We start from the raw sequence: 27210 nt of genomic DNA, 5'->3' as shown, positions 1-27210 counted from the left end.
TGTGAGTCACAAAGCCACCCTGGCACCAAGGCCCCAAGGTTGGCCATTCAGGCTGTTGGGTTCAGCTTCAAGGGCAGGTGAGTGGAGCTTTTGGAGGGCTTAGTGGGGGTACATGGGGACCTGATCATTCTTCCCTGGTCCCCAGTGTCCTCAGAGTCCCCTTGGGCCTTCCAGGCCTCTCGGAGTAGGGGTCAGCTCCCCTACCCCTCAGAGCAGAGCACTGAAGTCCCCCAAAGGCCTGATGGTGGATTTTCTGCCTGGGGGCCCAGCCTGGAGAGTCTGTCACATCTTGGGAGCCTAGGAAAGTGGGCTGAGCTTGTGTGACACATAGGCAAACTGAGGCTCAGAAGAGTTTACTCAGAATTGCCAAGGCAGTCACTCAGCTTGTATGTTTGGGGGGCCCTATTCTTCCTTTATATCCCCTGTACTCCCATTTCTCTTACTCTGTTGTCTGGTTGAATTCACCCAAAAGGTTGGACCATGTATTTGCTAAAACTCCAGGATGGTCCCTAGGATGGACCAATTCAGACCTTAAAGCTGACAAATCCAAGTTTTGAAGGTTGGATTCTATCCATCCATCCATCCATCCATTTATCCATTCATCTACTCATCTATCCATCCTATCCATCTATTTATGCATCCATCCATCTATAAACATCTAGTAAGCACTTACTTTGTGGGTTGTTCTAGGCTCTGGGGATCCACAAGTAAGCAAAAGAGACAGATATCCCCACCTATGGGTAGCTCAGTCTTAATGGGGGAGGCAAACCAGAAACAACATAAAAAAGTAAGACACACAGTATGTTGGCTTCTCCAGACATCAGGTTCAGTGAAATGGGGACAATGACGGGGCCCACCTCAGCGGAGCTGGCCTCAGGCCCATTTGCTCTTTTTTTTTTTTTTTAATATTTTATTGATTTTTTTTGCAGAGAGGAAGGGAGAGGGATAGAGAGTTAGAAACATCAATGAGAGAGAAACATCAATCAGCTGCCTCCTGCACACCTCCTACTGGGAACCAAGGTACATGCCCTTGACCGGAATCGAACCTGGGACCCTTCAGTCCGCAGGTCAATGCTCTATCCACTGAGCAAAACCAGTTAGGGCCCATTTGCTCTTATGACTCAGTTCACATTGACCCTTGTTCTCTCATTTTTTTTTTCATGTTTTTATTGATTTCAGAGAGAATGTGAGAGGGAGAGATAGACACATCAATGACGAGAGAGAATCATCGATCGGCTGCCTCCTGCATGCCCCCTACTGGGGATGGAGCTGCAACCCAGACATGTGCTCTGACCAGGAAATGAACATGACCTCCTGGTACCTGGGTCAAAGCTCAACCACTGAACCACATAAGCCGGGCACCCCTTGTTCTCAATGGGCCTGGCCGTCTTTGGCCTGGAGTGAAGGTTGGGCAGGGTGTTGGACATTCAGGCTATCATACAGGTGAAGCCAGAATGTTCATCATGAAAGGAGGGGTTGGATGAGTCTTTGAAAATTAATTGATTCTGGTCAACACTCTTGAAGTGTCTAGTCCATTATCATCTCAATTGATGATACGGCTGAATTTTTAAAATATATTTTATTGATTTTTTACAGAGAGGAAGGGAGAGGGAGAGAGAGATAGAAACATTGATGAGAGAGAAACATCAATCAGCTGCCTCCTGCACACCCCCTACTGGGGATGTGCCCGCAACCAAGGTACATGCCCTTGATTGGAGTTGAACCTGGGACCCTTGAGTCCGGCAGGCCGACACTCTATCCACTGAGCCAAACCAGTTAGGGCGATATGGCTGAATTTAAGTCTACCATGTTACTATTTTTCTTTCTGCCCTAACTTTCAGTCCTTTTCCCCCCCCTTCTGCCTCCTTTTGGATTATTTGAATCTTTAAATGATCCTTTCAGTGTGTACTCTGTGATAAAGAAGTTCCTTTGCCTCCTTCCAAGTGAGTACAATGTTAATCTTTATCAGTAGAAGACTGTTGAGACATTGTAGGGAGACTCACCTGCAAGAAAGGTCAGTGGTGGAGGTGTGGAGGCTCCCAAGTGGAACCTGCCTCAGGGGTACAGATCATCAGTGGGTACAGATCATCATCCCTCTGTGATTTTTCAGTCTTAACCTGGTGGAAAGCTTTCTCCAGTCTTCTTGACCTCCAAACCAGAGCCCTCATGGTGGCCCATGCACCGCGGGCCTCCTGCCCCCACCCAGCACCCGGACTCCCAGTGTGTGCTTACATCACCAGTTGCTGATCCCCTCCTCCTCCACCTTTTCCATGCCCAGCAACTCCAGACCAGCTACGGCATGGCCAAACCAGCAAACATCTCTGCTCTTTGGTAGGCCAAACCACATATGCTCCGAGGAGGTCCAAACCTGTTCCAGATTTGCCCTTCCTTGGAAACACTCCCTAAGCCCTAGGAAACCATCTAGAGTTTCATTTACCTTATGGTTAGTCTTCTATCATTATTAACAATTCTTTTTAAAATATATATATTTTATTGATTTTTTACAGAGAGGAAGGGAGAGGGATAGAGAGTTAGAAACATCGATGAGAGAGAAACACCGATCAGCTGCCTCCTGCACACCCCCCACTGGGGATGCGCCCGCAACCAAGGCACATGCCCTTTACCGGAATCGAACCCGGGACCCCTCAGTCCACAGGCCGACGCTCTACCCACTGAGCCAAACCGGCCTCGGCAACAATTCTTTTTAAAATATATATATTTTATTGATTTTTTACAGAGAGGAAGGGAGAGGGGTGGAGAATTAGAAACATCGATGAGAGAGAAACATCGATCAGCTGCCTCCTGCACATACTGGGGATGTGTCTGCAACCAAGGTGCATGCCCTTGACTGGAGTCGAACCTGGGACACTTCAGTCCATAGGCCGACGCTCTTATCCGCTGAGCCAAACCGGCCAGGGCTTAACAATTCTTTATATTCAACTTCCCTATTTTAAACTATTGTGTAGTTTCTATCTCCTGGTTGGGCCCAGACTGCTACAGGGTGGCTCTCCTGTCTTCTGGATTCCATACTTTCTGATGAAAACTTGGCTGATTCATGAAGTTGCTTGTGTTACGTATTATTTTTCTCTGGCTGCTTTCAAAATTTGATCTTTGTTTTTCAGGATATTGACTGGATTGAGCTCAGGTGTGTATTTCTTTGTATTTATCTTAGGATTTTATGAGCTTCTTAAATCTATAAAAAACTTTTTCAAAAATTTTTGGGCATTATTTCTTCACATATTTTTTATTCCCTTTTCTCTTTTCTGGGACCCAATTACATGTATGTTAGACGTTTTGATGTTGTCCACAGATCCTCTAGTCTTGCTTTATGGCCCAGTTTCCTCCTCTGTGTTCTTCAGATTGGATAATTTCTATCTATTCATATTCAAGCTCAGTAACTCTTCTGTCATCATTTCTCTGCTTGTTAGCCCATCCAGAGAATTTTGAAATTTCAGGTATTGTATATTTTCAATTTTAGAATTTCCACCTGTTTTTTTTTCTAATATATCTTTTTTTTCTTTTTCTTTTTTAAAATGATTTAAAATCTATTGATTTCAGAGAGGAAGAGAGAGAGAGAGATAGAAACATCAATGGTGAGAATCATTGATCGGCTGCCTCCTGCATTCCCCCTACTGGGGATTAAGCCCAAAACCCAGGCATGTGCCCTGACTGGAAATCGAACCATGGCCTCCTGGTTCATAGGTTGATGCTCAACCACTGAGCCACACCAGCTGGGATAACTTGGACTCTTTATCAAATGCATTATAAACATTTTCCCCAGTCTTTTTGTCTTTGACCATGTTTATGGCATCGTTTGCCATACATTTTCTTCTCTTTATGAAGTCTTTTTCAGATTTTTTTAATCTTTTTCAGAATTTTTGAGTTTCCTATTTAGTTTTATAAGAGCTCCCTAATTCACATGGTATACACACATTCTAATAAATGTTCTCATAATTTTTAAATCCATCTGGAAATTTTTGGACTTTGGCGTGAGAAGGGTCCAAGCTGTGTTCCCCAGATGGATTGCCTCGTACCATTTGTTTTGTACCTTATACCATGACTTTTACCTCCTGAATTAAAATACAATGTACCATTGTTACATTGGGATCAATTTTGGTTTCATCCTTTGGTCTCAATGGTTTGTCTAGTTCTGGGTAGGTATCATGCTGTGATTATGATGGCTTTTGAGTATATTTATATGTGCATTAAGTCAGGGTCCTCTTTACTAGTCTTCCTGTTCATAATCTTGGCTACTCTCACTTATTCTTTTATTTGAACACTGAAATCCTTCCTTCCATTTTAAAAAAACTCCCTATTGGGATTCTAATTGGACATGAATTGCTCTCTGTGAATTGTGACATTGTGTAATACTAAGTATATGAATTCTTTTGTCCTAACCTTGCAGTAAATCTTTCAGATGGCTTTCCTCTCCTTTCTTGGCCTTCATATAACTCCTTTGACTTTAGTGTAAAATTTGTTTCTGCGACTTGTATAATTTTTGACATTACTATGCATGGTGTTTCCCCCTTCCCATTTTAATTGACAGCTCATTTTGCATCAAATGCAGAAAAGCTGCTGGTTTTTTGTATGCAACCATGTGCCTTAGGAAAGACAGAAGATAAAAATATGTAGATACAGCCCTGGTCAGTGTGGCTCAGTTGGTTGGAGCATTGTCCAGTGCACCGAAAAGTCGTAGGCTCGATTCCTGGTCAGGGTGGGGATCAGAGTGCGTACGGGAGGCAATGGATCCATGTTGCTCTCTCACATAATGTTTCTCTTTTTTTCTCTCTCCCTTCTGCTCTCTAAAAATCAATGAGCATATCCTCAGGTAAGTATTAAAAATGTATGCATATATAGCCCTGGCTGGCGTGGCTCAGTGGTTAGAGTGTGGGCCTGTGCACTGAAGGGTCAAGGGTTCAATTCCCAGTCAAGGGCATGTACCTGGGTTGCAGGTTCAATCCCCGTGCAGGAGCAACCAATCGATGTGTCTTTCTTTTTTTTTTTTTTTTTTTTTTAAATATATTTTATTGATATTTTACAGAGAGGAAGGGAGAGGGATAGAGAGCTAGAAACATCGATGAGAGAGAAACATCGATCAGCTGCCTCCTGCACGCCTCCCACTGGGGATGTGCCTGCAACCAAGGTACATGCCCTTGACCGGAATCGAACCTGGGACCCTTCAGTCCGCAGGCCGATGCTCTATCCACTGAGCCAAACCGGTTTCGGCTCGATGTGTCTTTCTTACATCAATGTTTCTCTCTCTCTCACTCCCTCTCCTTCCCTCCCTTCCACTTTCTTTAAAATACAATGAAAAAAATATCCTCGGGTGAGGATTAACAACAAATAAATACATATTTTTTGATACTCACACACACACATACACACACACACACACAGGCTGTCCAAAAAAAGTATACATACTTTAACAGCTGATAGTTCAATTTTGAAAAGGAAATGTATTTTAATAAACACCACCTTTATAATTATTCAAAGTGTGTGTATGCATTTTAAATGTATACACAGATTTATATAAATTACATTTCAAAATTATAAATATTAATGCATTAATAATAATATATTTAAATATAGAATATATAAATATATATTTATAGATATATGTTTATTTGGTTTTTTAATCCTCATTCATTGATTTTTAGAGAGAGGGGAAGGGAGAGAGAGAGAGAGAGAGAGAGAGACATCTATCAGTTGCCTCCCACACGTGCCCCAACCAGGGCCAGGGAGCAGTGGTGGGGATCAAACCTAAAACCTTAACATGTACCCTTTTTAAAATATATTTTTTTATTGATTTCAGAGAGGAAGGGAGAGGGAAAGAGAGATAGGAACTTAAATGATAAGAGAGAATCATTGATTGGCTGCCTCCTGCACAACCCCCAGTGGGGACGGAGCCCACAACCCGGGCATGTGCCCTGACTGGGAATTGAAGCATGACCTCCAGGTTCATAGGTCAGTGCTCAAGCACTGAGCCACACCAGCTGGGCTATTTTTTTAAATTAGAATATCTTGGGTCTTTTAGGTAGACAATTCAGGCACCTGCTAGCTCTCCTTTTAAAATATTTACACTGTGTAAATGCACCAGAGTTTTTTTATCCACTCATCTACTGATGGGCACTTAGGCTGTTTCCAGATCATAGCTATCTATATCTATATATATAAAAGGCTAAGCGACCATCCGACCAGTAGCTATGATGTGCACTGACCACCAGGGGGCAGAGGCTTAATGCAGGAGCTGCTGAACTGCGGTGACTTGGCAGCAGCGGTTCTCGGGTGATGCACCCCGGAACCAGAGAGGAGGGAGCCCAATTCTGAGGTGTGTCACCTGAGAACCGCCCTCTCTCAATCTGGGACCCCTCAGGGGATGTCAGAGAGCTGGTTTCGGCTAATCCCCGCAGGCCAGGCTGAGGGACCCCACTTGCTGGAGGGACCCCAGGTCGAGGGACCCCACCTGCTGGAGGGACCCCGTGCACTCTGCAGACACCTTTCGAGCCCCCTGCTGCCCCAGGTGCAGCCGGCTACCGGCCGGGGAGAGATGGCAGGAGGTTGGCTTCAGGGCCTGTCCTGCCCTTCTGGCCCAGTCCCACCCCACCAGCCACCTTCTAATTAATTTCCTTTCAATGTGCACCAGGGCACTAGTTGTAAATAACGGTGAAGGCCTGGGATGGGGCCGGAGCTGGATGGAAACGGGCAAATGGGGGACATCTGTAATACTGTCAACAATAAACAAACAATTAATAAAACTGTTTACACTGATTATGCAAATCCTTGTCATTTTGCTTTTAAAAATGATACCTGCAGTGGGGGTGAACAACTGTGCATCTTTTTTTTTTTAATATTTTGATTGATTTCAAAGAGAAAGGGAGAGGGAGAGAGAGATAGAAACATCAATGATGAGAGAGAATCACACCCCACACTGGGATTGAGCCCACAACCCGGGCATGTGCCCTGACTGGGAATCGAACTGTGACCTCCGGTTCATAGGTTGATGCTCAACCACTGAGCCAAGCCGGCTGGACCATCTGTGCATCTTGTTCCTTTAGTGGAAATGACTTTAGGATTTCACCTTTTAAAGTGGCATTTGCTGTGGTTTTGTGGTTAGCCTTACCATCTTTAATACTATTCTATTTTTATAAGTTGTTATTAGAAATAGCCATTGCAGCCCTAGCCGGTTTGGCTCAGCTGATAGAACGTCGGCCTGTGGACTGAAGGGTCCAGGGTTCTATTCTGGTCAAGGGTATATACCTTGGTTGCAGATTCCCTGGCCCTGGTCGGGGTGCGTGAAGGAGGCAACCAATCAATTTGTCTCCCACATCAATGTTGCTGTCTTTTCCTCTCCCTTCCTCTCTCCCTAATAATCAATGAAAAAAATATCCTTGGGTGAGGATTAACACCCGCCCCCCCCAATAAAAAAAGAAATAGCCATTGCATTTGATAAAATACCTTTTTAAAAACTATATTTTTTTTATTGATTTCAGAGAGGAAAGGAGAGAGAAAGAGAGAAAGAAACATCAATGATGAGAAAGCATCATTGATTGGCTGCCTCCTGCACGTCCCCTACTGGGCAGGGGGAGATGGATCTAACCTGCAACCCGGGCATGTGCTCTTGGCCGGAATTGAACCTGGGACCCTTTAGTCCGCAGGCCGACACTCTATCCACTGAGCCTCAGCGATAAAACACCTTTTTGACATTTTTTGAAAAATCATAGGCTGCCTTTTAATTTCTAGATATAATGAATTACCCTGGTGATTTATACATATTGAGCCATTCTTACATCCTAAGTCCTGCTTGCCTATAGTATTCTTTTGATAACAGATCATATGTTTTTTAGAATATTTGTATTTTACCCGTGAGTTTTCTTTTTTTAAATAAATCTTTATTGTTCAGATTATTACAATTGTTCCTCTTTTTTCACCCATAGCTCCCCTCCACCCAGTTCCCAACCCACCCTCTACCCTTACCTCCCCCCACTGTCCTCATCCATAGGTGTATGATTTTTGTCCAGTCTCTTCCCGCACCCGCCACATCCCTTTCCCCCCGAGAATTGTCAGTCCACTCCCTTTCTATGTCCCTGATTCTATTATATTCACCAGTTTATTCTGTTCATCAGATTTTTTTATTCACTTGATTTTTAGATTCACATGTTGATAGATATGTATTTGTTGTTCATAATTTTTATCTTTACCTTCTTCTTCTTCCTCTTCTTAAAGAATACCTTTCAGCATTTCATATAATACTAGTTTGGCAGTGATGAACTCCTTTAACTTTTTCTTATCTGTGAAGCTCTTTATCTGCCCTTCAATTCTGAATGAAAGCTTTGCTGGGTAGAGTAATCTTGGTTGTAGGTAGGTTCTTGCTATTCATCACTGAATATTTTTTGCCACTCCCGTCTGGCCTGCATAGTTTCTGTTGAGAAATCAGCTGACAGTCGTATGGGTGCTCCCTTGTAGGTAACTAACTGTTTTTCTCTTGCTGCTTTTTTTTAAAAAATATATTTTATTGATTTTTTACAGAGAGGAAAGGAGAGGGATAGAGAGTTAGAAACATTGATGAGAGAGAAACATCGATCAGCTGCCTCCAGCACACTCCCCACAACCAAGGCACATGCCCCTGACCGGAATCGAAACCGGGACCCTTGAGTCCGCAGGCTGACGCTCCATCCACTGAGCCAAACCAGTCAGGGCCTCTTTCTGCTTTTAATATTCTCTCTTTGTCTTTTGCTCTTGGCATTTTAATTATGATGTGTCTTGGTGTGGTCCTCTTTGGATTCCTTTTGTTTGAGGTTCTCTGCGCTTCCTGGACTTGTAAGTCTATTTTTTTCACCAGGTAGGGGAAGATTTCGGTCATTATTTCTTCAAATAGGTTTTCATTATCTTTTTTTAAAATATATTTTATTGATTTTCTACAGAGAGGAAGGGAGAGGGATAGAGAGTTAGAAACATCGATGAGAGAGAAACTTCGATCAGCTGCCTTCTACACACCCTCTACTGGGGATGTGCCCACAACCAAGGTACATGCCCTTGATCAGAATCGAACCTGGGACCTTTCAGTCCGCAGGCCGACACTCTATCCACTGAGCCAAACCAGTTAGGGCAGGTTTTCAGTATCTTTCTCTCTCTCTTCTTCTGGCACCCCATAATTCTGATGTTGGTATGCTTGAAGTTGTCCCAGAGGCTCCATATACTATCTTCATATTTTTGGATTCTTTTTTCTTTTTGATTTTCCGGTTGGGTGTTTTTTACTTCTTTGTATTTCAAATCTTTGACTTGATTCTTGCGATCCTCTAGTCTTCTGTTAAATCTCTGTATATTATTTTTTATTTCAGTCAGTGTATGCTTAATTTCTAGTTGGTCCTTTTTCATATCCTTGAGGGTCTTGCTAAATTTATCGGCCTTTTCTAGAAAATTCTTGAAAAACCTTATAACCGTGGTTTTGAACTCTATATCCAGTTGTTTGCTTTCCTCTATTTCTTTCATTTGTGACCTGTTTCTTTGTCTCCACATTTTGGCTGCTTCCCTGTGTTGATAGAGTGGCTTTGTGTGCTAGGTGTCCTATAGGGCCCAGTGGCTCAGCCTCCCCAGTTACCTGAGGTGGATACTCTTGGTGCAGCCCTTTGTGGGCTGTGTGCACAGTCTTGTTGTAGTTAAGCCTTGATTGTTGTTGGTATCACTGGGAGGAATTGACCTCCAGACCAATTGGCTGTAAGGATCAGCTGTGTCAATGCTGGGAGAACTTCTGTGCTGGAGACACCCTTATGAGACAAGACTTGCAAAAGCCTCTGTGCTCAGTTTGGATGGGGCAGAGTCTCAGGGCGGAGCAGACAGCAATGGCTTCCCATCAGCCCTGCCCTAAGAGGCCCCTGTGTCTCAGTGTCCTGTGGTAATGGCTAAAAGCTCCTTTGAGAGAAAGCCGCCCTCGAGTTTCGCCCGCTGCCAGAGAGTCCAGTTTCTCCCTGAATGAGTCTGGGTCCCCAGAGTCTCGCCCGGAACTGGAGTTCAGAGTCGTCGGGAGCTTTTGTCTCCCTCCAGGTTGAGAAAGCCAGCCGTGTACTCGGTTGCCAGCCCTCTCTGCGTGCGTGCGCCTTGGTACCTCTGCTTTCCGCAGTTCCTCTGAGTCTCAGTGTGCTTTTCTCTCTCCTGACAGTCTAGTTTCTCCCCGTATGAGTCTGGGTCCCCAGAGTCTCACCCAGAACTGGAGTTTAGAGCCGTCGGGAGCTTTTGTCTCCCTCCCAGTTGAGAAAGCCAGCCGCGCACTCAGTTGCCAGCTCTCTCTGCGCATGCGTGCGCCTTGGTACCTCTGCCTTCTGCAGTTCCTCTGAGTCTCAGTGTGCTTTTCTCTTTCCTTCTAGTTGTAGAATTTCCACTCAGCCAGCCTTCCAGTGATTCTGGATGATGTCCGTTTTGTCTTTTAGTTGTAGTTTTGAAATAGTGCGAGGCAGCAGTTTAGGTGTTTACCTATGCCGCCATCTTGGTTTCTCCACCCATGAGTTTTCATTTTCACAATCCACACAAACCCACATGACTATCTCTAAGACCTATTTTGGTCCCCTCCCAGCCACCCATGTTTTAACAGAGAGAGAGAGAAGAGAGAAAACACCAACTTGTCCCACTTATGCATTAATTGGTTGCTGCTTGTATGTGCCTGACCAAGGGATGGCACCTGCAACCTTGTTGTATCAGGGATGACACTAACCAACTGAGCGACTTGTCCAGGGCCTATACTGACTTCTAACTGCAGAGCTTAACTTCTGTTCCCTTTTATTTTCTATCGTTGGAATAACCAATGTTTTTTCTTCCACTCAAAATAATATATGTGAGATACACGTATATCGCTGAGCTCATTTTTTCTAGCTGTGTTGAATGTGGTACATTGATTTTCAAATAAGTCAATAATTATATTGATATTTATTTATATTGATACTATAGGCCCAGTGCACGAAATTTGTGCACAGGTATGGTCCCTGGGCCTGGCTGGTGATCAGGGCCAATTGAGGCCTTCTGGCTGCCAACTGGGGCCTTCCTTCCAGCTGCTGGCTGCCAGCTGGGGCCTTCCTTCATTCTGTGCCACCCCCTAGTGGTCAGCACACATCATAGTGAGTGATCGAACTCCCAGTCTCCCGGTCAAACTCCTGAGGGGACACTTTGTACATTAGCCTTTTATATCTATAGATATTGTTAATATGAAATTTATTTATTTATTTTTCTGTTGATGGGCATAAACAGTTAGACCTCTTGAGTATATTCAGCAGTGTGGATTATGTTGCCTTCAAGATACTGACAGTTTTCCCAAGTGGTCCATATTTAAAAAATATATTTTTTTATTGATTACAGAGAGGAGGTAAGAGAGAGAGAGATAGAAACATCAATGATGGGAGAGAATCATTGATTGGCTGCCTCCTGCACACACCACACTGGGGGTTGAGCCCGCAACCTGGGCATGTGCCCTGACCAGGAATCGAACCATGACCTCTTGATTCATAGGTTGACATTCAACCACTGAGCTATGCCGGCCGGGCCATATTTTTTATTTTAGCCATTCTTGTGGATCTGGACACTATTTCTAGTGACTGGATAGCGTACCACTCTACAAGTGTTCTGTTGATGAATTTAAGCAACATTTGTAGATAAAGCATTTGGATTGTTTTCAGTTTTTAGTTTTCTAAATAATACAGCGATGAACATTCTGGAATACCCTTCTTCATGCATTTGTAACTGACCCCCTAGCAATCACCTTTTTGGTTATTTCCAGTTGTTTTGTTTTTACATACAAAATAACACCAGAATACGCTTTCTTGTACATTCATCTTTGTGGACTTAAAAGTTTGGGGTTTCCTTGAAATTTTATTTTTTTTAATTTTTGCTTTTAACATCTCTTATGTTGGTCTTGAGCACAGAGCCAGCCCAGGGCAGTGTTGTTGCACGTTGCATGGGATGAAGGGTGAAGGCTGATTACGCTTGCAAGCTGGCTTCTAGATTGCACCTTCTCTTCCTGCTCCTCCTCCAACTCTGTGATCCTCTAAGGTAAGAAGATGGCTGGGTGAGGGTCTGACTGGTCCAACCAGAAGCGGGGGTTGGGGGGGCAGGACTTAAGCCAGACAGACTCCAGGTTATGCATTCAGGATTGCTTAACAGCATCCCAACCCTCTCTGCACCAAGGTACTTTTGAAAACCACAGTCATTTCCTCATTCTTCCTTCTACCCATCCTTCCATCTGCCATTAATCTATCCATCATCTGTCAGTCATGCACCATCCATTCACGGATACATTAATCAGTCCACCAATGCCTTCAACTCTCTCCATTCACACACTCATTTATCTACTCAGATTTTACCTATCCACAAATCCATACCTCTATCTTTCCATCCATTCCTCACTCCCTCTACCCACCCATCTATCCCTCTATCCCTCCATCCATCCAAATATCTATCCATCTATATACCCATCCATTCACCCAGTCATCCATTTACGCACTCACCTATCCATCAATCCATCTATTCATCCATCCATCCATCCATCCATCCATCCATCCATATACTCATCCTTCTACCTGGCCATACACCCCTCCATCCATGTGTCCATTTCTTTAAAAAAGTTTTTTTTTCAAATTGATTTCAAAGAAGAAAGCAGAGGAAAAGAAGGATAGAAACATCAATGATAAGTGAGAATCATTGATTGGCTGCCTCCTGCACCCCCTACTGGGGATCAAGCTCACAACCCGGGCCTGTGCCCTTGACCGGAATCAAACCCAGCACCCTTCAGTCCGTAGGCCGATGCTCTATTCACTGAGACAAACCGGCTAGGGTGTCCATTTCTTTTTGTATTGATCGGTTCATAAATTCATCAACTTCATTTACGCATCCATTCTTTTTTTTTTTTAATATATTTTATTGATATTTTACAGAGAGGAAGGGAGAGGGATAGAGAGCTAGAAACATCAATGAGAGAGAAACATCGACCAGCTGCCTCCTGCACACCTCCCACTGGGGATGTACCCGCAACCAAGGCACATGCCCTTGACCGGAATCTAACCCGGGACCCCTCAGTCCGCAGGCCAACGCTCTATCCACTGAGCCAAACCGGTTTCGGCTATGCATCCATTCTTTCATCCAGCCTTTCAACTTATCCCTCCAACTGATCTACCATTCATTCACCCACAGATTTATTTACCTATTCAGTATTAAGTCATGCATTCATCTATCCATTCGACTTTCAATTCACTCACTCATTTATTAGTCAAGTTAGTCACTCACCCAACACCTACCCATTCACATCCTGAAACCAGACTCTATGACTGCGATGGGGACACAGATGTGACTCAGACCTGTTTCTTGCCCTCTAGGAATTGATAGTCAATTGGGAGAGGGAAATAACAATACACACACAGGAGGTTCTCAAAATAGTGTGATCAGTGCTGTACTCACAGTATGTTCCAGCTACAGGTGGCCAGGAGGCCAGGATAGAGAGGGCTGCAATGGGCAGGAGAAAGATTACAAGGTACCAAGAACAGGATCTAGGTCCTAGGGCAAGCGCTTGCTCCAGCCAGGACCCCTCTTGTCTGCACAACTACACTCTCTGACTACCTCCCTGCCACCCCACAGGCAGAGTTGATCCACCTAGGAACCAAGACAATGCCACAAGCAACACAGTTACAGTCTTCACCTAGTGGGCAGAGCTCCTACCATCCCCAGCCCACTTCCTATTACCAAGACAAAGCAGGAACACCTGCATCCAGGGAGTCCCTCCTGCAACAGCCTGACAAGGACAAGATAGTGCCTCACCGCATTCCACGCCTCCGGGCTGTGGTCGAAAGCAAGACCTTCAAGAACATCCTGGTGGATGAGATGGACATGATGCAGTCTCGTGCAGCCACCCTCATCCAAGCCAACTGGAGGGGCCACCAGCTCCGGCAGAAGCTGACCTCCCAGATATCGGCGGCTAAAGGCGTCCAGGCGGCCTGGCGACGCTTCAATACCAAACGCCTCCTCCGGTCTGGCAAGGCAACGGAGAAAAAAACGAATGTGGATGAGGGGAACATCCCTTACCACGCCCCTCAGCAGGTGCGGTTCCAGCATTCAGAAGAAGACAGGTATCTTCTGGCCCCACCTGTCATGGTGAATAAGGAGACCCAGTTCCCTTCTGATGACAGCTTGGCTGCCTGTGCCCTCCAGCTGGCCCTGCTGCAGACCCCAGGTGTTCCACGGCCCGGCATGCAGGCTCCTTGTGCCACTGGAGGCCCTAGCGTCACTTTCCTGCCACACCAGACTGTTTCCATCAGACTTCCGTGTCCAGGGAGTCTGAATGCTAAGTACCACCCATGTCTGCTAACAAGAACCATCAGAAGTACCAGCCTTATCCACTTAGAAGGGGACAGGACGAAGACCAAGCAAGTGACTGCCAGAGCCAGCAAGGCAGGAGCCCTAGGGCCACCATGTGAAAGGATTGCCCAGACACTTCATGGCCCCCTCAAGACCCAGGCCCAGGTGGAAACAGAGGTCCTCAGAGCCCCACCCCAGACAGGCCAAGCATCTGCGATGACCAAGACTCCACTCCAGTCGTGCTTGGCATCCATGATGAACAAATCCGTAGCCCAGCCATGCCCAACGCCCACGGTAATAATAGCCAAGACCCCACCTCAGCTGGACTCAGCAGTCCCCGTGGCCAAGACCACACTCCAGTCATGCCTGGCAGCAATCTTGAACAAGATCCCAACCCAGCCATGCCAAATACCCACAGTGATAACGAAGACCCCGCCCCAGCCGCGCCTGGCAGCCCCGATGACCAAGACCCCAGCTCAGATGCGACCAACAGCCTTGATGACCAGCACTGCACCCCAGACACAACCGGCTGCCATGACCTCAATTATCAAGCCCCCGGCACAGACCTGCCCGGTGCCTGTGATGGCCAAGCCCCCGGCACAGACCTGCCCGGTGCCTGTGATGGCCAAGCCCCCGGCACAGACCTGCCCGGTGCCTGTGATGGCCAAGACCCTGTCACAGACCTGCCCGGTGCCTGTGATGGCCAAGCCCCCAGCACAGACCTGTCCGGTGCCTGTGATGGCCAAGACCCTGCCCCAGATGTGCCCAACAGCCACGATGGCCAAGTCCCTACTGCAGACATGTCCAGTGGCTGCGACAGCCAAGACCCCATCTCAGACACTCCCAGGAGCCTCAATGACCAAGACCCCTACCCAGACACGTCTGGCAGCCATGATCACCAAGACGCCAGCCCAGTTACGCTCAGTGGCCACCATCATCAGGAACCTTTGCCTTCCTCCTCCTGCAGGTGGAAATCTGAAAGCTTCACCTCCAGCAGCTGTGGCAGATGGGATTCCCAATACCTCGTCACATATAAACCTAAACAGACCAAAGGCCAAGGCTGTGGTGACCGGGAGGCAGACGGCAGGCATGGTCAAAGTCTCGTCCCATTCACACTTGACTGAGGGAAAGGTGAAATACTGCCCCCCACCACATCTGGGGGCTGAGGCTCCCAAGGCTCCAGCTAGGCCTTTTTTGGAAGCCGAGAAAATCAAGGCCTTCTCCCAGAAACAGGTGAAAATGGCAACCATGTCTAACACCAGTGTGGCCAAGGACAGGAGCAAGGTCTTATCGCAGGCACAGCTGAAAACAGATGTCATGAAGGTTCGGTCCCAGGTGTGTGCGCCTGTAGAGATGGCTGTGGTTCTGCCCCAAGCACAGCGGGGCACATGCCCAGCCAAGCCCCTGCCCCGAGCACAGAAGGCCACCTGTTCAACCACAGCCTCATCCCAGAGACATATGCTTGCAAAGCAGACGAGAGCCCTGCCCCAGGCAAATATCGCCATGTGTCTGTCCAAGCCCCCATCCCAGGTACATCCACCTGCCAAGCTAACCACGGCCCTGTCCCTTGCCCATCCGGGCACGTGTCTGACCAAGACGCAGTCCCAGGCACATCTGACCACAGAAGTGATAAAGGTCCAGTCTCAAGCACATCTGCCTACGAGGCTGACCAAGGCACAGTCCCAAGCCCAGCTGGTCACAGAAACAGCCAAGTGCCTCTGTGCTGCCCACAAGGCCGCTGAGCTCAGTAGCCAGACTCGGTCCCAGCCACTCCTGGCTGGGTTCAAGGCCTTCACCCAGCCCTATCAACACGTCGGCTCTCTTGGCACTTGGTCCCGAGCAAAGACAGAGGACAGATTAACCCAGCTCCCAGCCCATAGCTGTGCCCAGGGCAAAGCCACCAAGGGCCCACGCCAGGGGGCCTCCAAGACCCAGAGCATGCTGGTGCCTCTGCTGGCATCCACTGGACCTTCCACATGCAACGTCGAGTCCTGGGGTGACAGCCGGGCTACCCTGGCCCAGCCATCGACCACAAGCCCAGCCGCACCCTGCCAGGGGGAGCTGGGGGCCTCCCAGTTTGCCTCACTGTGTGCTGAGCTGGCCACTGTGCTGGGCTCCCAGGAGGACATCCGTGCTCTGGTGGCGAAAGCTCTCCCCCAGGGGGAAGTGAGGGCGGCACTGAATCAGGCCTTGTCCAAAGAGGTCCTAGGCACCACGATGGCCAAGGCCCTGCCCCAGGGCATGCTGGGCACAGCACTGGTGAAGGCTCTGTCATGGGGCGAGCTGGGCACTGCCCTGTCCTGTGCCCTTTCCCGGGGTGAGCTGCGGGCAGAACTCACTAAGGCCATACAGGGCACACTGGTGGAGGTGCTCAGCAAGGTCCTGACAGAGGAAGACAGGGCTGCCCTGAGCCAGGCCGTGTGTCAGGGTGAGCTGGGCACCGTCCTGAGCCAGTCCTTGTCTCAGGCGGCCCTCCGGACTGAACTCGTCATCCCTAAGGCCACCTCGAAAACATTGGGAAGTGGGATGATGGTGACGCCGGTCCCAGTGGAGGTGGACTCCAGGGAGAGCCGGTCAACTGCATGGGGGCCCACCATGGGCCGTGTGAGACCACAGCCCAGCAAGGTCAGGGTTCCCCAGGGTGGGGCCTGGGAGGGCTTTGTCACAGGTGGGCCAGCCGGGCTGTTGGAGGAGATGGGGGATGGGCCATGGTCAGGAGGTCACCCTGCTTGTCCCGGTGCCTCCTTGGTCACTAGGTTGATCACCACCATTCTCCAGTTTCCCCTGATCGCAGTTTTGGACCCCACTCTGTCATGGGATAAGGGAGACTCCTTCGTACACCCAGGGGTGGGCGAATCTGCATCAGTTCTCCACTCAGGGTGAGTGATGCAGGCCCCAATTTGCCTGAGCTGCTTCCCCTGCAGCCACCCCACCATCTGTGACAGCTGCTCGTTGCCAGTGGCGTGGCCCCAAGCTCCCACAAACCACATGTGGCCAGCAGGATGGCCCCATGTCTGTCAGCATCACTGGGGGAGGACAGGGTGGCCCCAGGCAAGCTTGCCAGCACTGTGGGTGGTGGGAAAACCATCCACTCTCACCAGTTTGTCACCACCTATGGGGGGTCTGCTTATTGGTGTCAGCCCTCCGGGGTCACCTGGGGGGACCCCTGAGATGTATCAGCCATCAGCGGCCAAAAGTCTGCAACAACCATTCATGGTCCCTGCAGAGAACATGCAGAGGACTCAGTCCCCAAGTCATACACAGGTCTCTGTGCGCCCGAGTGAGATGACCAACAAGGTGGCCTCTGGTCTCCCGAGGGCCACCACAGTGAGCAAAGTCCCCCTAACTCAACCACAGACCCCCAAGGCACCCAAACACAACAGAGCATTCTGCTGCCTGGCTCCATGGCTCCTGGTCATCTCTGGGCATTCAAAAGTCAGGAGACTCTAGTCTGTTGGAAGCCTCCCCAGAAAGCCAGTTAATGCCCACCCTTCCCTATACATCCATTCGAGAAGAATTGAACACGGGTATCATTTCTGGCACGTGCTGCCCACGGGAGCTGGTGACTAGTCATATACTCAGTGCACTGTTTGCCACAGGGTTCAGACAATGACCTTGACCTAGCTAGAAGCTCCTTCAAGGGCTCCACAGGCTGTGGCCTAAGTTCGAACAGGTTCCAGAGCTGCTTGTGCTGCTGTAGCCCACTCAGCCTTTCTACCCTGCCTGTGGCCAGCCTGACTGTTGTCGACTTGGCGGAGGAGGAGTCTTCTTGGGAGGCCAGCTCAGATAGAGGACTTCCTCTCTGGGAGGCCATGGGGTGGTCCCAGAGGTCTGGGGACCTGGAAGAGATGGAGAGAGTGGGTCATGGGTACATGGCCCCAAACCTCCATCACTCACCCTTCCCGGCCTCAGAGCTGATCCCCATTCTGTACCACAGCTCAGTGTCCAGTCATATGACCTTGAGTGTCCACTGGAGCTCAGGTGGTCAGGACAAGAGGGATATGTCCTCAAGCCAAAACTCTCTGGGTCCAAAAGATAGCTTGTGCCAGAAACCCTATAGGACAGGACTGTCTGTAGGCCACCTAGCAGCAGCCATCTTTGACAAGTAAATTGATCCCAAGCCCATCCCAGTCATCAGTAAACAGTAAGGTGGCTCCAAACTTGGGCCAGCTTTCTATGGCCAGTAAGCTCCCCACAGCCTATCTAAGCCTTCTAGGCCAGCCATATAAGGTCTGTGGGTAAGCCCCAGCCTAGCACAGCCATCTATGACCAGTATGGGCAATAGTGTGGCCCCCAGCCTAGGTCAGCCATCTGTGATGAGTAGTAAGGGTTATGCACTCACTCAGCCAATTTGGGCCCCTGAGGTGAGTTCAAATCTACTGTCAAGAGTGAATGCAGTGGCCCCTTGTCTGTCATCCTTTCTGGCTAAAGTTACCTGGAATACACATCTCTCTGGGCTAGTGGCACGGGCTGGGGGCTGAGCCAGCCATCTCTGGCCACTGGGGTGAATCCATGTCAATATCTTCGGATGGGTCATGGGATGACCTCACATGTCCAGGCTCCTGAACTCATTGAGGTGTCCCCTGGGTTTCATCAGCCACTCGGTCTTGGTGGGAGGCACCAAACAGAACATTCTGTTGTCACTGTTTCAGCCCAAAACCTCTACCATGCAGCTGTGACCAGTGGAGAGGACTCTTGTCTAAGCCAGGGAACCAGGCTATCTCAGGGCATTCTATTCAGGGGCTTGGCTACAAGCATGTCTCAGGGCACCGTGGCTGCTGGCATGCTCCCAAATGTGTCTTGGGGGACCCTGGATACTGGCAAGTTCCTAAATATGACTCAGGGACCTGTGTCTCCCGGTGTGACAAGGAGTATGTGCCGGAGAAGTGTGGCAACTGCTGTGGGCCCAAGGCAATCTCAGATCGGCACTGGCATGGCTCCCATGGCATCCTGGGCCTCTGTGGCAGGTACTCCTTTGGCTCATGAACAAGCCTCAAGGGTGGGGCCTGGCTGCTCTCAGGCTTTTGTGCCCAACAGACTGGGTCTGAGTCTGTTCAGATTTTCCCTGGCCAATGTGGGCTCCAGCATATCTCAGGTCAATGTTGATCAATGTGGACCACCAGTGTCTTATGTCCACAGTCACCACATCCAGTTACCAACAATCAAATGCTTTCAGCCAGGAGCCTGTAATGGGCATGGCCAGTCTTCCGGTGCCAGGTTCTGTAGCCAATAGGATGAGCACAGCTGTGGCTCCAGGTACTGTGGTTTGTGGCAAGGCCTCCAGCTTTCCCACAGGGTCTGAGATCAACTGTGTGGCCCCAGCCTTCCACTAGGTTATGTGGTCAATTGTGTGGCCCAGGCCCTTCAGCCATGATCTGTGATCAGTGGCCTGGGCCAGGACCTTCCTCCAGATCCCATGGCCAGTGCCGTGGTCCACAGCCTTTCTCCAGGTTCTGTCATCAGTGGTGTGGCTCAGAGCTTTCCTCCAGTTTTTGTGGCCAGTGACATGGCCAGGACACTACTTCCAGGTTCTGTGGTGAGTGGGGTGCCCCCCCCCCCGACTGATTATAGCACCTGGTGCAGGTGGGAAAAGGCAAAGTCTCTTTGTAAGACCCTGTACTAGTAACCTCTCCAAGACTGTCCTAGGTTCAGGGGTGAGTGGGGTGGGCCTTAGTGTGTCTTCTGGTTCTGTGGCCTCTAGTGTGGTCGCAGAACTTATGACTGGGGGACTGAGTCAGAGCCTCATCTAAGATCCATGGCTAGCGTAGCTAGTCCACCCTCCACAGTCAGAAGCATGACTCACAGCCTTCCCCAGGGGTCCAGACTCATTGGACTCACCTCCTATCCTTACCATGGAGGCCCCTGAAGACCAGTCTGTATCCCCCTTCCAGTCTCAAGCCTCTTCCCAGGCCTAAGAATCCAATGGCAGAGTCAGAGGAGTGCACCAAGTGCCCATGGTTCTGCAAAGAGCCTCACTGTTGAGCCACATTCATGGGACAATAGCCTTTGAGACCAGAGATGGTCAGGCCCTGATGAAACCAGAGACCTGGATGAGGCTCTGTCCCAGGAGTCCTGTTTCAGTAAGGAGTCCATGGGCCTTGAGGCAACCCCATGGATGTCTGAGAGTCCCCTGTCACCTGATGTCGACTACGACCATGAATTCCTGGCAGAGGACAAGACTCCAAAGGCCAAAGGCCGTCGGAGGTGGAGGTAGCTCCCAGCTGAGCCGGGTCTATGATGAGTGGCATTGCCCCTGTCCTTCCCCAGCCTCCAGGTTTTGCACACCAGGGCCAGCAGTGTCACCCGAACTCTGCAGCAGAGGTCAGCCACCAGTTGGAGGGCCCCTAGTTCCCACTTTGTGACGACTTCTCATGGGGTCCCCAGTGTGCAAATGGACACAGGGCCCCCTGAGCTCACAGGCATCAGTGGCTCACATTGTCCCCCAGAGCCTCTTGGCTGCTCACATGCCCGGAAGTCATTCCCTTGGGATGGTGGCTTCTACAATAACATCAGGGTCGCCCGCGCTGGCCCATGACAGGACTGTGGCATCTAGTTTGCACCTGAGGTCTGCGTCTGGGATTGGGGGGGGGGGGGGTATCCCAAACCCTTCCCAGAGGTCAGGGGCCACCCGTGTGGCCTCACGTGTGCTGCTGTATAGTCCAAGGCCAGTGGCGTGGCATCCAGTGGGTTCCAGTGCATTTTGGAAGCCAGTGTCTGGGAACCTGGCTCAGAGCAGCCATTGTGACCTCCTTGGCTAGAGAATCCTACACGTCCTTGCATAGTAGCTCTGCCTCCAGAATGCTAGATGGCTCTGTGGCCAAGACTGAGCCCTCCCAGTAGGCGGCGGAGCATGCCTCCAGGTCCGCTCAGGAAGGCCTCAGAGGTTCCACGGGTGCGCTGCCGGCCATCTGGCACATGACATGGCCATCCCTAGGTTGCATGGCGGGGTTCGGAGGGGGCTTCTGGGTTATGAATCTTCACCAACTGGTTCCTGGCAGCCCCTTTTTAACCGGGAGTCACTATGGGGACCTCGGGATCTGCATAGCACCGTGGCTCCTGTGTACAGTCACAGGGCACCTCTGACTTCTGCTTTACTCCAGGGCTCCGTGGACGCTGGCGTGGCTGGTGGCCAAACGTGGAACTCCGCCATCCCCAGTGTTGCCGTTGGGCCCATGAAGGGGGACAAGGACCCCTGTGGCATATGGAAACCAGCCAGGTGTGATGTGCCGCGGGATGCCATGGGCATTGAGGCACTGGTGGACCCCAGACGGTTTGGGGAGCTGGTGACGTCAGTTCAGACTGTGGAGAAGATAATATTGCAAGCCGTGGTCATTATACAGGCGTGTGCACGTGGCTACCTGGTGCGCCGTACCATCAAGGTGTGGCACCAGTGGGCTGTCATCATCCAGGCTGCCTGGCGTGGCCACTGCGTGCGGCGGAACCTGGCCCAGCTCCTCAAAGCTGCCACAACCATCCAGGCCACATGGCGAGGCTACAGCACCCGACGGAACCGAGCCCAGCAAATGCTGCTCCCCCGCACTTGGACTGAGGTAGGTGGCAGGACCACGCCCACCTCTGACCACCGCTGCTTCCAGTCCTGCCAGCCCCACGCCTGCACGCTCTGCCAGTCGCTGAGTCCCAGGCTGGGGAGCCCACCCAGCGCCGTGATGCTCATGGGTGCCAGCCCCCGCACGTGCCACATGTGTGGCCACACCCTGCCCACAAGGGTGGTGCAGGGCATGGGCCAGGGCACCACGGACCAGGCGGGCATGCTGTGGGGCTATGACACCCAGCTGAGCCCCCAGAGACCCAGGCAGTCCCAGGGCCAGAATAAGGCAGCCACGGTCATCCAGGCCATCTGGAGGGGCTTCGCTGTACGTCGCCAGCTGAGGCAGAAGCAGGTGGCAGCCAAGATGCTTCAAGCCAACTGGCGTGGCCACTACACCCGGTCCTCCCTCACAACGGATGCGCTTTTGAGGCCAGCGGCGTGGGACAACCCACAGGACACGCAGTGGCCAGGAGTCTAGGACCTTGACTGCCCAATGGGGGACATCAGCGGCAGTGCCATGTGGCTCTCTTGGTCTAATGAATAAAGTTCTCCACAGCCTGGGTCTTGGTCTACCTGTGTTCATAGGGGTATCTTGGGCATGGGTGTGGGGGGAGTGAGGGGAATCTGGAACACTCTGGACTGGGGGGACCCTAAAACTTTCAACCACATAGTTGGCACCCAGGGTCTGTGTCTGGGTGTCAGGGCCGGCCTGACAGTGAACCGGACTGAGGTAGGGAGGTGGGAATTAAGAAAAGAAAGACAAGAAAGCGGGATCGGGAGGGCTGCAAGCCATTGACAGACTGCAGCAGCTTTATTAACTGCACAATACCTTTTATACACAAACACTGACTGGGAGGTCAGTTCAAAAGGAACGCACTCTTTGTTCTTAATCTCTAAGGGACAGATAAAGCCGGAGGGCAAATTCTCGGTACAGCAAATCTCAGTAAATAGTTACAGACTTCTGGGAAGCCATGAAAGGTTGCTGTCATTCTGCTGACAATTGGAAATCGCCATCCAAACGAGTCAGGGAGCACTGTGTGGGCAGGGCACTGAATCTTATCAGTCCCTTCGGGTGCAAGGACTCTGTCAGCTTACACCCGGTCTCCAACAGATCCCCCTTCTCTATTTATTAGGCGGAGTTCATGTAGTCCTATTTGCAGGGGATGCTGGATCCGATGGTTCGGAAGCAGACTGGAAGCAAACAGACAATAATGAGAGCAAGAACAACAATGATCAGCAGAGACCAAACAAAAGACTGTAACCCATGAAAGGACATAAGGCTTTGAATTTCATTAAAAATATTCTGGGCTACTTGGCTAGGAGGCAACAGAGCAGAGCCTGCATCATTAATAGCTTGAATCTCCCCGTGTAATCTACTGATATCCAAAGTAAAGTTGTTCTGATCCCAAACTCCTAACAGGCGGTTGCGTACTTGATCCCATTTCTACACAGTACCATTATATTTCTTAGGGGTGACACAAATCCAACTAAACTCAGCATGACACCGGAGGGCGGAACGTACTTTCAAGCTGTACATTTGATCTCCTATAAGGAGTACAGCCTCTTCCAGTGCATTGAGCCTTTGTTCTATTTTCTTATCTATGAGCTCTTGAGCTCCTAAGGCATCCGAAACGTTCTTCGCCAAGCTATCCACAAAATGCGCTGTGTGTATTTCTTGGGTTAAAGCTATGGCTGCAGTCATGGCAGTAGCAATGAGGGAGACTAGAGCCACGAGGCCAGCAATAAGCATTCCAATGAATCTCCTAGGGCGGCTTAGTAAATTGTTCAATTCTTTTAAAACCTGGGAGTCTGTATCCCTGTACCAAGGTCCAGTAACATTAACTGGGAGCATGACAAAGGAAGGTTGATGTAATACAACCACCTCATAACCAAAGTTGTATCTAGACACACAATTAGACAAATTGCAATGATTACAAGAGATTGCATACATGTTGCCCTTAAATACAATACCTACAATTCCAATGAGGAGAACATAAGGAGGAGGTACACAGGCAGTCAGACCCGTGATCACTGTAAGATTATCATGATGCAAAGAAATGTCGCCCAGGGCGGCCATAAGCTTAAATATTTCTAGCTGTACTCCTCCCCGTAAGGTGGTGAGTATCTCATCTACCTAGCCTCCAGGGGTCTCTCTAGCCTTAAAACTACTTCTGCTACCGTGTTTCCCCGAAAATAAGACATCCTCCGAAAATAAGACCTACGTACAGGTTTCCTTCTGAGTGAAATATAAGGCATCCCCCGAAAATAAGGGCCCCGGGCTCTGTCTCAGAATGAAAATTATTTTACCGTAAACTGGTCGCTAGGGCCGCCCCGACTGGCGTCTAGCAACCAGTGACATTACGCGGAGTCCTGACGTCACTGCTGTGTGGAGGCGGAGCGGAGGTCGGAGTGAGTGGTGAGCGTGGGGCGGGAGAGAGGAGGAGACTTTCGCAAATGCGTGTAGAACAGGAGGATTAGAGCGGACTGGACGCAGCGAAGGTGGTGAGTGCTGGTCTGTCTCTGGTGACACTACCTGATGCTCACGGCTGCCTTCATGATGACTGAAGGTTCTCAGTCAGTGGCAGACCCTGCTCCAGCCCAGATCCAGGCCCCAGCAAGCCCAGTGACAGTCCCCAGGCAGGCCCCAGGGGGTAAATGTCTGATAAAGGGGTAGGGGGGATGTCTGGTGAAGGTGTTCAGTGGCACAGGGGTGGGGGGAGGGGGATCACTTAAAATGACACAGGAGGATCAGAGGGGGCAATCAAAATGACACAGGAGGCCCTGGCCGGTTTGGCTCAGTGGATAGAGCGTCGGCCTGCGGACTGAGGGGTCCCAGGTTCGATTCTGGCCAAGGGCACATGCCCGGGTTGTGGGCTCAATCCCCAGTAGGGGGCGTGCAGGAGGCAGCCGATCAATGATTCTCTCTCATCATTGATGTTTCTATCTCTCTATTCCTCTCCCTTCCTCTCTGAAATCAATAAAGAAATATATTTTTTAAAAAAATGACACAGGAGGATCAAAAGGGGTTACTAAAATGGTAATCCCCCCTCTGATTCTCCTGTGCCATTTTGATTCCCCCCTCTGATCCCCCCTTTGTCATTTTGAGTGATCCCCCTCCCCCCACCTTGATACCCCAATTCCTTTTTTTTTTTTTACCCCTAGAAATGAGCGCAAAAAGAAAAAGCTACTCCGTGGAGTACAAGAAAGGAATCGTGGAAGACTCTTGGGGCCAAAATCTTACTGCTTTCTGCAAAGAGAAGATGTTGAGTATCCGATTGGTCCGAAAATGGCGAGCAGAGTATGGTAACCTCATTGAACAAGTGGACAAGGGAAATGCTAAAAAGCGCAAGTGTGGATCATGTCAGCAACCATTATTTTCCGAGCTGGAAGACCTGATCTGTGAATGGGTTGTTGACAGGAGAGCAAAGGCTTTGGTTGTGAATAGGGCTCAGATTCAAGAATTTGCCCTTGCAATGGCACCACAGTTTGACATAGCCCCCAAAGACTTCAAAGCATCACAACACTGGCTGGATAATTTCCTTCAGCGAAGTGAACTGTCTTTAAGAAGATCTACAACATTGTTTAGGTTGGAAGATACTCAAGTTATTAAGCGAGCACTTTATTGATGATGCTGACTTCTCTAAATACAATCTTTCCAACATGATTGCTATGGATGAAACTGCAATGTTTATGGGCCAATCATCTCAAACAACTATTGAACAGCGGGGTGCCTCCTTAGCGTACATTCCCTCCACTGCTTACGAAAGTGCACGTGTTTCCTGTATTTTGGCAATTCGTCTGGATGGCACTAAAATCCCACTTTTAATCATTTCTAAGGGCAAGAAGGAAAAGATTGAACGTGTTTTGGGCGTTTTTATTCTTGAAACTGAAAAAGCCTGGGCCACACAAGCAGTTATAAGGAAGTGGGTCGATTTAATGCTGCCGCTTGTTATGCGAGGGAGCCAAAGAGGTCTGCTGGTCTGGGATGCAGCCAGCACTCACCGTGCTAAAGACATGAAGACATTTCTTCATGAAAGAAAAATAGATCAGATAACGATTCCCGCAGGAATGACGGCCTATCTCCAGACTCTTGATATTGCAATAAACAAACCATTCAAAGACAATTTGCACATGGAAATTAATGACTACATTGAAAATAGAATGGAGAGAAATCAGCGTGGAAACTTTGTGAAACCTAAACTGCAAGAAGTTGTGACTTGGGTGAAGAATTCATGGGAGAAAATCACTGACAGTTGCATTGCAAATGCACTGCGAGCAGGCTACCTTGACAAGAAGTACTCATTTAAAGACAGTGCTATTCCTAAACATGAGAGATTTGGTCCACTGATTCTGAAAGAAATGGAGTCACAAGAAATTCACCAGGAAATTCAGGAATTGGATTGTTATGATGATGTTCCAGAAGATGATGACATGATTGTCATTGAGTAAATGAGTAAATTCTTGATACTGTAGGATTCACAGTTTGTCTGGTTTGTGTTGACAACTACTGTACTACCGTACCGTATATAGGTAATAAATTTCCTTTATTTTCATTTAACAATAAATGTGTACCGTATTCTTCTTCATGGAAAAATAAGACATCCCCTGAAAATAAGACCTAGCGTGTCTTTGGGGGCAAAAATTAATATAAGACACTGTCTTATTTTCGGGGAAACACGGCAGATAGCGGGTTGGGATAGGACCAGTCAAGTAACTGAAAGGAATTGTTGATGGGAGTATGTACCACAGCCAACTCATAATGGCGCCGCCGTCATGGGGGATACTTCAGAAATGGCTTGTATTCACTGTACAAACATGGAGGCAACTTGGGTTGGGCTCCCTGAGAGACAGAACGGGTAATGTCAGGCAGGCCATATATAGTAAGGAACCATTCTCCTTGGATCCACCCCTCATACTCTTCAGGATCTCCACCTCTGCTAATGCCATGGGTATACCTTGGTGAAGGTTCTACAGTAAGACAGTTATTCCAATATTTAATGGCTGTGAAACATATGGGAACCCTGGTTGACCTTCCCTCATATCTATAATCTCCCACCCATTGAGGAGTGAGATGATCCGCGCTTGGGTGGCCCATGATATCTGTATCATTAACATAAATGGGAACGCTGGGGTCATCCCAAGTAACGGCCCTAAGAAAAGGCGCATGTGGAATGTATGCCCAGTATGGAGTCTGGGCAGCACAGACCTGAACAGCCACAATTGAAAGCATGGCAAGAAACAAAGTCTCAGCGGTTCGTTGTGTCTTTTGGCGAATGATCATGGCCTCGGCCTCCGCTGTCAGCTTCTTCAGCTGCCCCCAAGTTGGTGGAGAT

General features: G+C 49.1%; 1 protein-coding gene across 3 annotated transcripts; it reads left to right on the top strand.

Annotated features, from left to right (window-relative positions):
- On the top strand, window positions 1-22433 carry IQCN (IQ motif containing N). 3 transcript variants are annotated; one of them, XM_080673184.1, is made up of 4 exons: window positions 1-77; window positions 11907-12033; window positions 13612-16953; window positions 21429-22433. In XM_080673184.1, the coding sequence occupies exons 3-4, from the start codon at window positions 13642-13644 to the stop codon at window positions 22353-22355; spliced, it is 4239 nt and encodes a 1412-aa protein (XP_080529310.1). In that variant the 5' UTR covers window positions 1-77; window positions 11907-12033; window positions 13612-13641; the 3' UTR covers window positions 22356-22433. The 3 variants fall into 3 exon arrangements, with proteins under 3 accessions (XP_080529310.1, XP_080529309.1, XP_080529308.1); XM_080673183.1 differs by lacking the exon at window positions 1-77 and adding an exon at window positions 2432-3145; XM_080673182.1 differs by lacking the exon at window positions 1-77 and adding an exon at window positions 3122-4828.
- Window positions 22434-27210: the final 4777 nt, after the last annotated feature.

Source organism: Plecotus auritus (assembly GCF_963455305.1).
Source record: "Plecotus auritus genome assembly, chromosome: 6".
Taxonomy (NCBI): domain Eukaryota; kingdom Metazoa; phylum Chordata; class Mammalia; order Chiroptera; family Vespertilionidae; genus Plecotus; species Plecotus auritus.
The sequence above is the reverse complement of the archived record's forward strand: the minus strand, read 5'-3'. Positions and strand labels throughout refer to the sequence as shown.